Source organism: Myxine glutinosa, chromosome 10 (assembly GCF_964187855.1).
Source record: "Myxine glutinosa chromosome 10, kmMyxGlut1.1, whole genome shotgun sequence".
NCBI lineage: Eukaryota > Metazoa > Chordata > Myxini > Myxiniformes > Myxinidae > Myxine > Myxine glutinosa.
In genome coordinates, this window is record NC_136270.1 from 12,368,172 (window position 1) to 12,380,994 (window position 12,823).

General features: G+C 48.8%; 1 protein-coding gene across 13 annotated transcripts in view; it reads left to right on the forward strand.

The window, feature by feature from the left end:
- Positions 1-12,276, forward strand: part of HEXD (hexosaminidase D) — a 111,331-nt gene extending 99,055 nt beyond the window's left edge. For all 13 annotated transcript variants that reach the window (XM_078785330.1, XM_078785332.1, XM_078785337.1 and 10 more), the window contains one exon: positions 8,541-12,276. In XM_078785330.1, the coding sequence (XP_078641456.1) occupies positions 8,541-8,721 (181 nt within the window). In that variant the 3' untranslated portion in view covers positions 8,722-12,276. The remainder of the gene's footprint in view (positions 1-8,540) is intronic.
- Positions 12,277-12,823: the final 547 nt, after the last annotated feature.

Consider the following 12,823-nt stretch of genomic DNA (forward strand, 5'->3'; position numbering starts at 1 on the left):
GACGACGGCCGAAAACGTCGGCTGTGTGAGGGCGGGAAATTCGGCGAGCAGGCGGGTGAAATCGTCCGCGGCCGGGAGCGCGCAGGCTAGCTTGGTCGGAGCAGAGCCGCTCAATGAGCAAGCGAGCGAGCTGAAGGTCTCTGCGTTGATGAGCCGACGCCGTTTGACGTCAACCAAAAGCCCATGCGCACAAAGAAAATCTGCACCCAGCAAGGCCATGGGCACGTTCGCCGTGATGAAGTCCCACCTGAAGCGCTGGCCCCCGAAGCAGAATGCGACGCTGCGCGAACCGAAGGTGCGGATGGAGGAGCCGTTTGCGGCGACCAAGGCGGGGCCGCATAGCGCGGCCTGTTTGTCCTCCACCGAGGCGGGTATCACGCTCAGCTGAGCGCCTGTGTCACACAAAAAACGCCGCCCGGACTCTGTGTCTGTGATAAACAGAAGGCTGCCTGAATGGCCGACGCTCATGGCAGGCAGCGAGTGCCGGCCTGGTCGTTTCCCGACCCGCCGAAAGTGCATGGTGGGCGGCAAGTTCTGGCCTTCTGCCCGAACCTGGTGTGGTAATAGCACATAGTCCGCTCTGGTGGAGGCTCCGGCGGTCGCGTCGGGTTCGGTCGACGGGGCGTCGCGGCGGCCGCAGCCGTCAGTGGCGCGGACTCGGTGGTGGAGGCGCCGGTCGTGGCGTGGGCGTTGCCTCGGTCGGCCCAAGGTTCCAGGCGGCCGCTCCGACGTGTCGCCTTGCCGAGAAAAAAGTTATCGGCCTCCTTGGCCAGGGCGCAAGGGTCCGTGATGGGCGAATTAGCCAAAGCTAACCGTACCTGCCCGGGTAGTCGCTGGAGGAATAGCTCGCGGAAGAGGAAGTCCGGGCTGTGGTCACCGAGAAGAGCAAGCATGTGGTCCATACTTTCGGATGGACGGGCCTCACCCAGCTCCGGGAGGTGTAGTAGCTGTCGTGCGCGTTCGGTCTCCGTGAGTCCAAACGCACCGAGGAGTAGGCCTTTGAGCGCGCCGTATTTGTCGGCGTTTGGCGGGTGCTGGAGGAAGCTCAGGACCCGGGCAGCGGAGGAGGCGGTGAGCGCAGAGACCACATGGTGGTAGCGCGTCTTGTCCTTCGTAATCTTTCGCAGGGCGAATTGAGAATTCGCTTGGGCAAACCAAACGGCCGCGTGCGACTCCCAGAAGCCCGGGAGCTTCAAAGCTGCAGCTGACTCCATCGCCGTGTTCTTAGAAAGGGGTCACCAATTGTGGGAGCTGTGCTCGCACGATAAAGCCAGACAAAATGGACGACACAGGAACGAAGTTTCACCGAGCTATTTATTTAGCTCAAAACCAAAGAACTCAAAAGCACACTGAATCTGCCCCTCGAATGGGCGGTAATTTATATCGCAAACTGAACACACAAAAGCCATGCCTCTCAGGCGGGGCGTGGTATGCAGAGTAGGTAAGTCACGCCTCTCGACGGTGCGTGGTATGCAAGGCAAGTGTTCGCCCGAGAAAGGCAAGCCTGGACACGCCCGGGCGAGTCTGGACACGTGACCGCTCGCCGGTCCCGTCATCGGCCGGTGCACGGTAATTGTGTCATGCTTCCGGTAACCGCTACAATAGTGTTGTTAAAATGTAACATCTGGCTTGGATTAGGTCTCTCAATGACGTACAGCACTGCTCATTGCACCAACAACTGCACGGTGGGCGGCAAGCCCACCGTCATTGCACCAACAACAACTTGGGTAAACTGCAAGATCTCGGAGATCTCGGAGACGGTGGGAGGGATTTTCGAAGCTCCACACGGTCTCCACGTTTTTCGAAGTTAAGTCTGTTCACAATTATATTTTGTCGAAACTGTATTTATCTTTCGGTGTGTGAAGTTATTGTGTGCAACTTTGGTTGTTTCTCGGTGTTTATCTTTCATAAATTGATCGTCTGTTTGCCGTGTCGTGTCTTGAGGCCTTGTACAGTGTGCACTGTACAACCTTGAGGCTTTGTTTTTCTCTCAGCGGTCCGTCGTTTGTGATCCAATAACTTTCGTTCTCTGTATTCCCAGGCTTTTCACCCATAGCCTACTTCCTTGTGTAAATCTCAACTCAAAAAAAAAAAAGAAAAAAAAAAAAAGAATTTCCTTCTCTGTTCTCATTCGTTTATTCATTCTTATTCTTTCGTTCGTTCTTCGACCACGTGTTTCTCCCCCATTTCCCCAGATAGTTTTCACTCATTAACCTTCAATGTTTACACTTTCCCCTCAAGTTATGTATTCCGTCATATTTTATAACACCTTTTTCTTCTTCTTCTTTAAAAGGCTGCTTTCGACTTGCTCACCAAATCAATTCATCCCAAAAAAAATATCCATCTCCTATAGTGCCTTTTTTCTACATTCCCTAAACTCTCCTGCACTCCATCCTCCATCCAGCGTCCTTAAACGTATTTTTAACTCGAAGGTCACAAGAAACTCATTTTGCAATAAATGTTCGTTTCCCATAAATCGTACACTTTCAAAAATCCAATCTCACCCCTCCCCTCCAAATCTTCCCCATAACCCCTCCCCTCCAAATCTTCCCCATCACCCCTCCCCTCCAAATCTTCCCCATCACCCATCCCTTTCAAATCTCCCCCCTTGCCCCCTCCCTCCTAAACTACTCCCTCACCCCTCCCCGCCAAGACGCCCCCTTGCCCCTCCCCTCCTAGACTCCTGCCTCACCCCTCCCCTCCAAATCTCCCCCATATCCCATCCCTTTCAAATCCCTCCCCTTGTCCCTTCCCTCCCAAACTCCCCCCCTCACCCCTCCCCTTCAAATCTCCCCACCCACATTGCTTCTCAATTTCCCCCCTCTCACTCCCCCTCCTCAAAGCGTCCTCCCCGCTTCTTCCCCCTTCAAACTCTCACCTCCATCTCCCCCAACCTTCTGCCTCGCTCTTCCCCCTCCTCAAATAACACCTCATTGTGGCTCACCCAATCACCATCAAACCTTTTGTCCGCCCCATCCTTCCCTTTCTCCGAGCTATTCTGAAATCTCTGACTCACCTTCAACAGCTCTCCCTATCTCTTCCACCTCTTCCACATCTTACCCTACCCCTCCTCCCCCCTGTTCTGTATCTGATGCTCCCCCTTCCTCTTCATTAACGGTATGGACCTCAAACATCCGGGGCCTTCGTTCAAACTTAACTGATCTCTCCATACAGGTTGCTTCTGTCAAACCAGACGTGATCTGCTTAACAGAAACTTTCCTCCTTTATGATGTCTCTGATTCCATCGTATCTCTCCCGGGCTACTCCCTCCTCCGGTATGATAGACCTGAGCCTCGTCCTGGAGGCGGGGTTGCTATCTTTATCAAAAACTCTCTTCCTCACTCGCCCTGCACTGCACTCTCTCCACCTCACCCCCAGGAATACCTCTGGCTACGGCTTCCCCTTCGCTCCCACCTCTTGTTCATATGTGTGTTGTACCGTCCACCAAACAGTGATGACTCCATCTACATCTCGCTGTCTGATGATATGGACCAACTTCTATCTACTCATCCCAACTCTCTCTTCCTCATATGTGGTGATTTCAATTGTCACCATGCCAGTTGGCTGGGTGTGGGTACCTCTCTCACCAGCCATGGCTCTTCAGCAAAGGACTTCTGCGACTCACTGGGACTGACACAATCTGTCAATTTCCCGACCCGGATCTCAGTCAACGGAACATCTTCTCTTCTGGACTTGGTTATGACTAACTTCCCTGAAAATGTCTGCTGCTCTTCTTCTGCTCCGATCGGATCATCTGATCATGTCCTTGTTAAAGTGGACATCTCTCTGACCATCCTCAGGGAGCCTGCTCAGCGTCGACGAGTCTGGCATTTCACTCAGGCCAACTGGCACGGTCTTCAAGCAGCCATCAATCATCTGGACTGGTCTCCCATCTCTACCACCTCTGACATCAACTCATCCTGGGAATTCTTCCAAAGTAAATTGCTCTCTCTCATGCACAGATTTATCCCATCTCGTCTTCAGTTGTCATACCCTTCCGCCCGTCCATGGTACACGGAATCTTGTGGTGAGGCTGTTGCCCAGAAACAACTTGCCTTCGTCTCCTGGAAAGCAAATCCAACGGAAGGAAATCTCATTTCCTTTCACAAAGCCCGAAACAAGTGTGTGTCCACCCTCAGGACAGCCAGGAAACAATATCTCTCCGTTCTCAAGACCGAACTCTCTTATCTGTCTCCCTCTTCCAAATCCTGGTGGCGTCTGGTCAAATCCATTTCTGGTGTTTGTTCCCCCTCCATCCCCTCCCTTACCTCAAACGGCTACACAGCTGACTCCGCACGTGAAAAAGCTGAATGCCTCAACTCTGTGTTTGCCTCTAAATCTTGTGTCCCAAACCCATCCCTCTCTGTACCCACCATACCCAGTCGTACCCTGCTGCTCCTGGACTCCGTGTCCTTTCCTCCTGACAAGGTGGAAAAGTTTCTGTCAACCCTCGACTCTGATTCTGCAACTGGACCCGACGGCATCAGCCCACGGGTCCTAAAATCCTGCTCTGCCGCTCTATCTCACCCTCTCTCTGTTCTCTTCACCCTCTCTTTTGCTCAAGGTCAACTGCCATCTGCTTGGAAATCAGCCAACATCACCGCTTTGCACAAAAAAGGTGCAAAAACAGATCCTAGCAACTACAGACCAATCAGCCTTCTCCCAATTATCAGCAAAGTCATGGAATCCATCATTGCTTCGGATATGAAATCTTTCCTCTTCTCCAATGGCTTGATCTCTGATCATCAATTTGGTTTCAGACCAGGTCACTCTACTCTGGACATGCTGCTTCTGCTGTCTCAACAATGGATGGAGGTCCTCAATGCCAAACAGGAAATTAGAGCTGTCTCCCTCGACATATCACGTGCCTTCGACACGGTCTGGCACCCCGCTCTGCTCACCAAACTCTCCTCCTTTGGTATCCATGGAAATCTCCACGCATGGCTGGCGGACTTCCTCTCTAGTCGTCGTCAACGTGTGGCCCTGAATGGGTTTCTCTCATCTCCTCTTCCTGTTCAGGCTGGAGTTCCCCAAGGCAGTGTTCTGGGCCCCGTGCTTTTTCTGGTCTTCATCAATGATCTCTCTGACTCTCTCGAAAATCCTCTCTATCTCTTTGCTGATGACTCCACTCTCTGCCGCTCCATTCCTCTTCCCTCAGATCGGCAGTCTGCTGCCTCCTCACTCTCTGAAGACCTGGACAAAATCACAGACTGGTCAAACAAGTGGAACATGTCTTTCAATCCTGACAAATCTCACACTCTTACTATGTCTCTCCGAAAAGATCGACTGGACAACCCTCCCATCTACTTTCTCAACAATCCTCTCCAAGAAGTTCTGTCGCTCAAGATTTTGGGTCTCACTATCTGCCATGATCTTTCTTGGGAAAACCACATTTCCAAGCTGGCCTCCAAAGCCAGTCGCCGACTGGGCATCCTCCGTCGTGCGAAGTCCTTCCTCGGCACACCTGAGCTCCTCACCACATACAAGGCTTTCATCCGCAGCTCAATGGAATACTGTTCTCCCCTATGGGCCGGTGCTCCTGCCTCACACCTAGCTCGGCTTCACGCTGTTGAAACCAAAGCTTTCAGAATTATTGGAATCTCCCGCGATGAAGCTATCTCTGAGGGCCTTTCACTCACTCACTCACCGCAGGCAGGTAGGTGGTCTTTCTGTCTTCTACCGACTCCTCTCCGGCCTTGCACCCCCAGCTCTCTCTGTGCTCTGTCCCCCAAATATTCCTACAGGTCGCACAAGATCTGCCAGCAACCCTCTGATGGTTAAACTGCCGAAATCTCGGCTCTCTGCTCACCTTCACTCTTTCATTCCTCTTTTCTCCCGCCTCTGGAACAAACTCCCTCACTCCCTTCAATCCCACTCCTCCCTCCAGGTCTTTAAAACAGCTGTTCACCACCATCTCTTATCTTCCCCCATCCAAAACCTTGATCTTTTCTACCCCCGCTAATTCACCCCAGATCCACCTTGTTTGAAATTCCAACTTCTTTCCTGGAAGTCCTGGCAGTGTCCATATGTTTTATACCTCTCCCACCGCCCCCTTCCCATGCCCCCCCCCCCCCCAAGCCCTCGCCCTCTCTCAGATCTCTCGATGTCTCCATGTCTCTCGGTCCCTGCTCTCAAATGTTGTGTTTGTGTCCTTCCCCCTCTCTCCCCATCTTGTCTACCGCTCCCGATGTTATATGTTTTATGTGTCGGTTTGTCTTTCTGTGTGATTAATGTTCGCTCTTTCACGAGCCTCGATCTTGTATACAACAACAACAACAACAACAACAACAAAAAAAAAAACAAACAAAAAAAAAAAAAAAAAAAAACAAAAAACAAAAAACAAAAAAAAAAACTCCAATAGCTTCATTACCTGCGCATGCTTGATCATAGCTTTGAATTCACCGTCTTCCCTCTTGCCTTTCTCCAGCCTCAACAAAGGCAGTGCCGACACACTTCCTGTTTTATTGTCACATGTGAGGCGGAGCCATCAGCTCTGTCTCGTATGGCACAACTCCCTCTTACTGGAGCCACCTGCTCACTTTGGGGTAGGGCAAGCAAGCTCAAGCAGTCCAACGAGGATGAAGATGGCTGGAGTTTAATAAGGGGGGATTGTCATAAATGTGGAGTCGGAGGGTGCAAAACGTTAGACACAGCTTGTTACAGACCAAAAAAGATAGGTTTTAGGCCAAAACCTTTTTTTTTCTTTTTTTTCTTTTTTTCGGGATACAAGATCGAGGCTCGTGAAAGAGCTAACATTAATCACACAGAAAGACAAACCAACACATAAAACATATAACATGGGGAGCGGTAGACAAGATGGGGATAGAGGGGGAAGGAAACAAAACACATTTGAGAGCAGGGACATCGAGAGATCTGTGGGAGGGAGAGGGCATGGGAAGGGGGGGGGGGGGGTGGGAGAGGTATAAAACATATGGACACTGCAAGGACTTCCAGGTAAGAAGTTGGAATTTCAAACAAAGTGGATCTGGCGTGAATTAGCGGTGGTAGAAAAGATCAAGGTTTTGGATGGAGGAAGATAAGAGATGGTGGTGAACAGCTGTTTTAAAGACCTGGAGGGAGGAGTGGGATTTAAGGGAGTGTGGGAGTTTGTTCCAGAGGTGGGAGAAAAGAGGAATGAAAGAGTGAAGGTGAGCAGAGAGCCTAGATTTCGGCAGTTTAACCATCAGAGGGTTGCTGGCAGATCTTGTGCGACCTGTAGGAATATTTGGCGGACAAAGCACAGAGAGAGCTGGGGGAGCAAGGCCGGAGAGGAGTCGGTAGAAGACAGAAAGACAACCAACCTGCCTGCGGTGAGTGAGTGAAAGGCCCTCGGAGTTAGCTTCGTCGCGGGAGATTCCAATGATTCTGAAAGCTTTGGTTTCAACAGCGTGAAGCCGAGCGAGGTGTGAGGCAGGAGCACCGGCCCATAGGGGAGAACAGTATTCCATTGAGCTACGGATGAAAGCCTTATATGTGGTGAGGAGCTCAGGTGTGCCAAGGAAAGACTTCGCACGACGGAGGATGCCCAGTCGGCGACTAGCTTTGGAGGCCAGCTTGGAAATGTGGTTTTCCCAAGAAAGAAAAAGGTTTTCCCAATTTGCCCCTGAATTGTATACTTGAGTGGGACGAGTGATCAAAATTTGTTGGAAAGTATATACCCATCTATTGGACATCTCCCAGTTGTTCTGTCTGTTTGCTGCCCCTCGAAATAGACATGTGCTACTCACTCTGCTGTCATTTGCTGCACATCCCAAATGTGTTTGTGTCTAGTTTGGTAAGTAGCAATCTTATGGAGATAAGGACACTTTTATGTCCTGAGAGTGAAATTCCATTTCATATTTTCTCCAAGCACTTGTGGTGCACTGTTGTAAATTATTTTGATCTCCACTGCCGAAAGTGGACAGAGGTTATGCTTTCACCTCTATTTGTCTGGCTGTGAGCAGGATGTCTCAAAAAGTTACAAACGGATTCGGACGAGATTTGGTGCACAGGTTGGGTGTGTGCCAAGGACGAATTGATTACATTTTGGTGAAGATCCGGATCCGGATACAAGATTTTAAAAAGTGATTCGACGCCATTCAGTGATAGGGCCAAAACAATACATTACACAATATCTCCAAAAGTTATATGCAGATTCAGATGAAACTTGGTGGGCAGTTTGGTTGTGTGACGAGAACAGATTGGTTTGATTTTGGTGAAGATCTGGATCCGGATACGATAATTTTTCCAAAAAAATTTAAGCGATTCTTCATATTTGAGAGATGGGGCGAAAAACGATATATAGCATGATATTTTAAATGGTTGTGGACGGATTACGAGAAAACTTTATCAATGAGTTGTGACAAGAACAAGCCGATTTGATTTTGGTTCAGGTCCGGATAGAGATCCGGCCTACAAGTGGGATACAAAACGTAAACTATTCATCCTGGTGGAGGGAAGTATGCGCTCTACAGAGTGCAATTCTGGTTATTGATGTGATTGAGGTTTTTCTTCGTCTGTGTGTTTTCGATTTACCATTCTCATTTATTTCTGCACGATAGGGTTTTGCGGGATTGGGAGGAGCACATGGAGAGCCTGCAAAGCAAAATGCTGGAATTGTTCTTCCCTGATGCTGTGGAGGAATGGTTCGAGGTGCATGTCAATCCAAACCTGGACCGTCTTCGCCACCTACTTCAAGATTACGATGAAATCATTGCCCTCAAGGGACAGCCTAAAGCCTAAGATGTTCTCAGGTGGCCAAAATCCAAGCTGTCTCATCTCCTTTTCCTTGTTCTCCTTGAAATCCAATATTTAAGAATTACTCCTATTTATAAGGCTGGTACTTTGTATTGGTTTATTAAATTTGCTCAGTGAAAAGCCAAACATTGAACATAATGGGTTAAGATATCCAAGACATTAATTTCCTAATATCCTTCAACAATTAACCCTTGACATTGTCACCATGGAGACAGCTCCATAACGAGAAGCGGCTTTGAGCTTCCAGCGCAGTATCCTACTCTTTTTTTTAAAGGGTCGAGACACTGTGATTTCCCTCACCTCTTATTGTTTCTTCGTTATCCGTTGGTTTGTACCTTTTCTGTTTCATCCCTGCTTTCCCTTCCACCTCCTTGTTGTTTCATTCAGCTTGTTCACCACACCTGTGTCCTCGCCCTCTCCCCTTGGTCTCACTCTCACTTATACTCTGCTGTTGGTGTTTCTCCCTTTCTCTTTTGTTCCCTTCTGTTGTGCTCTATATCTTCTATGAGCCTCAATCATGTATACAAAAAAGAAGATATTTAACACACACAAGGGAATCCTAGTGGTGCAGATAGCCGGCTTTAGGTCATCGTTGTTGAAGAATGGCATGCTCATTGACGCAACATGCTGCCTTTGTTTTGTAGCACTATGCGATGACTGTTTGTAGTTAGGACAGGAACCGCACAAACTAGACATTTCAAAGAGAAGCATACTGTCGCGTGATTCCCCAGGTGAACGCCACAGGGATCACGAACGGTTAAAGCAAGCTTTAACTCCGAGGCGACGATCAAATGCGGACTTTATATATATGCGCCGGAGGAAGAAAGGGGAGGGGGGAAAGCTGAAGAGCTTACCTGTGGTCCCGCCGGTGGGTCCCGAACCTGTAGAAAATAACTCGAACAAAACGGATTTATAAATATACAGAAAATAATGAAAGGGTTTATTAAATGAAAAATACCAGAAAAAAACAAGAAAATGCGCGCTAACTATAATAATCCTAAACGGGACGTCCCCCACACCAGACTTACACACAGACGAAGGATGAAAATAAACTGGAAAATAAAATATGTGTGGGTTATTGTGCACTTAGCTCAATCGGCTGTCCCGGCACCTCGTCAAGACCCGTCTCAGGCCCCCGTTCCTGTGTGGGAATCCGGACGCGCTCCCTGCCAGGGCGGGAAGTAGGCCTCAGTCCACTTCGCTCGTGCACTGCTAGGCCTCACCGGGCGTCTCACTCACCCCGGCCTCATGGTGTTCCAGCGGCAAGCCGCCCTCGTCCACGCGGAGAACTGCAGTTCTCGGGCCGCGGCTCTTCCTGCTGCATCTGCACGTCTCCCGATGGCGTCTTTGAACTCGGTCGGTCCGATCGCTTCCTGGAGCCCGTCGCCCAAGCACAATCGCTCGGGGGGTCCAGAATGTGAACAGGCACAAGAGCGCGAGGGAGAAGAAGCAAGGGAGCAAGATGTCGTCGAGGGCAAAAGGCAAGAGAGAAAATGGCGGTCCGAGAGTTCATTTATTGACCGTCTCATGACGTCATCTGTGCCTCGCCACCAATGCCCGCAAGCCACCACTACATTGTCCAGCTCTCCACCAATCGGTGCGCCGCTTCTTGCTTGCCCTTCTCTCTGCCAATCAGGGAGTGCCTTCTTACTCCGCCCTGGCCAATCACGGCTCCTCGGGGCATGTCTTTGGCCTGCTCGACCTCGATGTGTGCTTCCCAGTGGTGTAATTAGCGGCAGCACTCGATGTCCTGGCTTCCTGGTGGTTTTTATTGTTATTTAGTGAGTTTAAATGTGGGCAATTGCGTGTCTTGGCTATGTGTGCGACGTGCGGTGGTGCGGTGCCAAAAGGGACATAGGAAATAAATCACTGAGGTTTGACGAACAGGGAAATTAACATAATCCCTACAACTAGCTAGCACAAGGGCCGTCCTCGTATGGCCACAATTATTCACTCTTATGCGACAACCGGCTAAACAAAACTTCCTACATGGTGATGGTTCTTACCCGACATCCGTAGCATGTTAATTTATACATCCTACCTGTTCTAAGGTAATCCCTACCCCACTGACATAACAATACTATCGCTGAGCCATCCCCGTCAGCCCATCGTCACCAGTACTAGGTAGGCCTAGTTGCTGGTCTACTGAACCACTTCCCTGTATGCCATGGGTGTCCTTGCAACCCCTAGGCCCACATAGATTCGAACCTCAGGCCTCCGAGATATTTACGATGATAAAAGATGGTCAAAAAGACCACGTCTTGCATTTCAATATATTATTACCCATGTCGTACATACTGCATTTATTCATGTGCATGGAAGAGTAATGCAATCCATTTACAGTGGCATATGTGCAATTGCTGAAGCTGTTACCTTCATCTCTGTTGTGACCTGTAGCACTGCATTGTTGTTGTTTTTGTAATTATTTCTTCCTTTTTTTCCCCCTTCATTGTTTTGAGGCTCATGGAAGAGCTTGTAAATATATCACGTGGACCAAGGCGTTGGTATACATCAGTGTACTTGTACATGAGTAGACAATGACAAACCACGTGTTTTGTTTTTTTCCATGCAGAAATCTCAGTTCACAAAGCAGCTAAGCAATGGAAGGTAACAGGTTCACATCCTGACCCAGGATCAAAGGGTAAAAGAGAGACAAATGAGTGGATGAATGGCACAAAGAAAAGGGATGGGGGGAGTGAGGTAGGCGATGATAGGTGGATGGTCAAAAAGTATAAGAGAGCTGGGATGGGTATTGGAGAAAGCATGGGGTGACTGTGGGCAGCACACTTTGAGGACTGTAGGTAGGGGCACCAGACAGTGGACACAGGGAGTCGGTTCTAGATGGGTGAAGGGAGGTGAGCATTCAGCTTAAATAATAGGGGTGTGACCAGGTGTGTGGGATTCTGGAAGAACGTGGGCAGGCTGGGGCAGGAACGAGAGGGAAGAAGCAGGGAAGGAATTAGGCAATATAAAACTGAGGTGGGTAATAATCAGACCATCGGCCTCCTACTGAGATATGCCAATAACAACAACAACAACAACATGCATTTTAAGGCCATTTTCCCTGCAAGAGCGGGGGTTAGCCTCTTGCCAATAACACGTAGGTTATTTAATTTGCTGTTTTTATTTGATCTTGCACTTTTGCTATTAATTGTGTACAGTCTCCCTCGATGTGAATTGTTTTATAAGCTGGGTATAGACCCGATTTTTAGAGATGCCAAATGTAAAATTCCGTCCACCTGATTTAAGCCGAGGGCTGTATGTCCTCATGTACCAAAAGCCTCAAACTGTTCTGGAAATGGTTCTTGATTTAAAGAAAAGGAAAACGATTTATGTATTGGTGTAAATAATTAGTGGTGGTGGAGATGATGCTAAACTCGGGCTGCTTGTTCACAGAAGGAAATTGCTATTTGTGGTGATTTTTTTTGGTGGTGTTGTTCCTGGTGTCCTCTTGTCCATGTTCCTCAAGGTGGGTGTGTCTTTGCGCACACCAATAAATGCAGATACCTGTAGCTTGGCGTATCGCCAGCGGAACTCAAACGGCTTTTCACTGACTCAGTATTTTTTTTGCCTTTGCTAGCTGAAAGCCATCCCACTCTGGCACCAACTCGCTTGTACTTCAGCCATTGCTTGAGAACCAGCAATGTACATATGTCGATCATGCTTTAATCATGATGCAGTTTCATTTTCCTTTAATATCCCAATCTTCCACTCTGACCATCTAATCCAAAACCATAATAAAAAGGGGAAACTGTAAGTGCAAGGTGATCCTGACCCAAATCCCTGTGCACGCAGGTATGCTTATACCTGAAAAGAAACTTCAATCACCAAGAACAACAGCAGCCTGAATCAATTAGATATTGCAAACAAGAAGACGCAGTAAGCAACCTTGGAGAGACAACACCTCTTTAACATGGCTAGGAACGAACTATAAAATGTAAACAAAAGCAACATCAAAAAAACTTCAAATTTGATAGATCTATCAACAGCAACAACAAAATGTGGCAACAACAACAAGAAAGTGGAATAGTATTGGATGTTAGGCAACACAGAAGGCCATTAGGCACATCAAAGCCTGTGCTGTGGT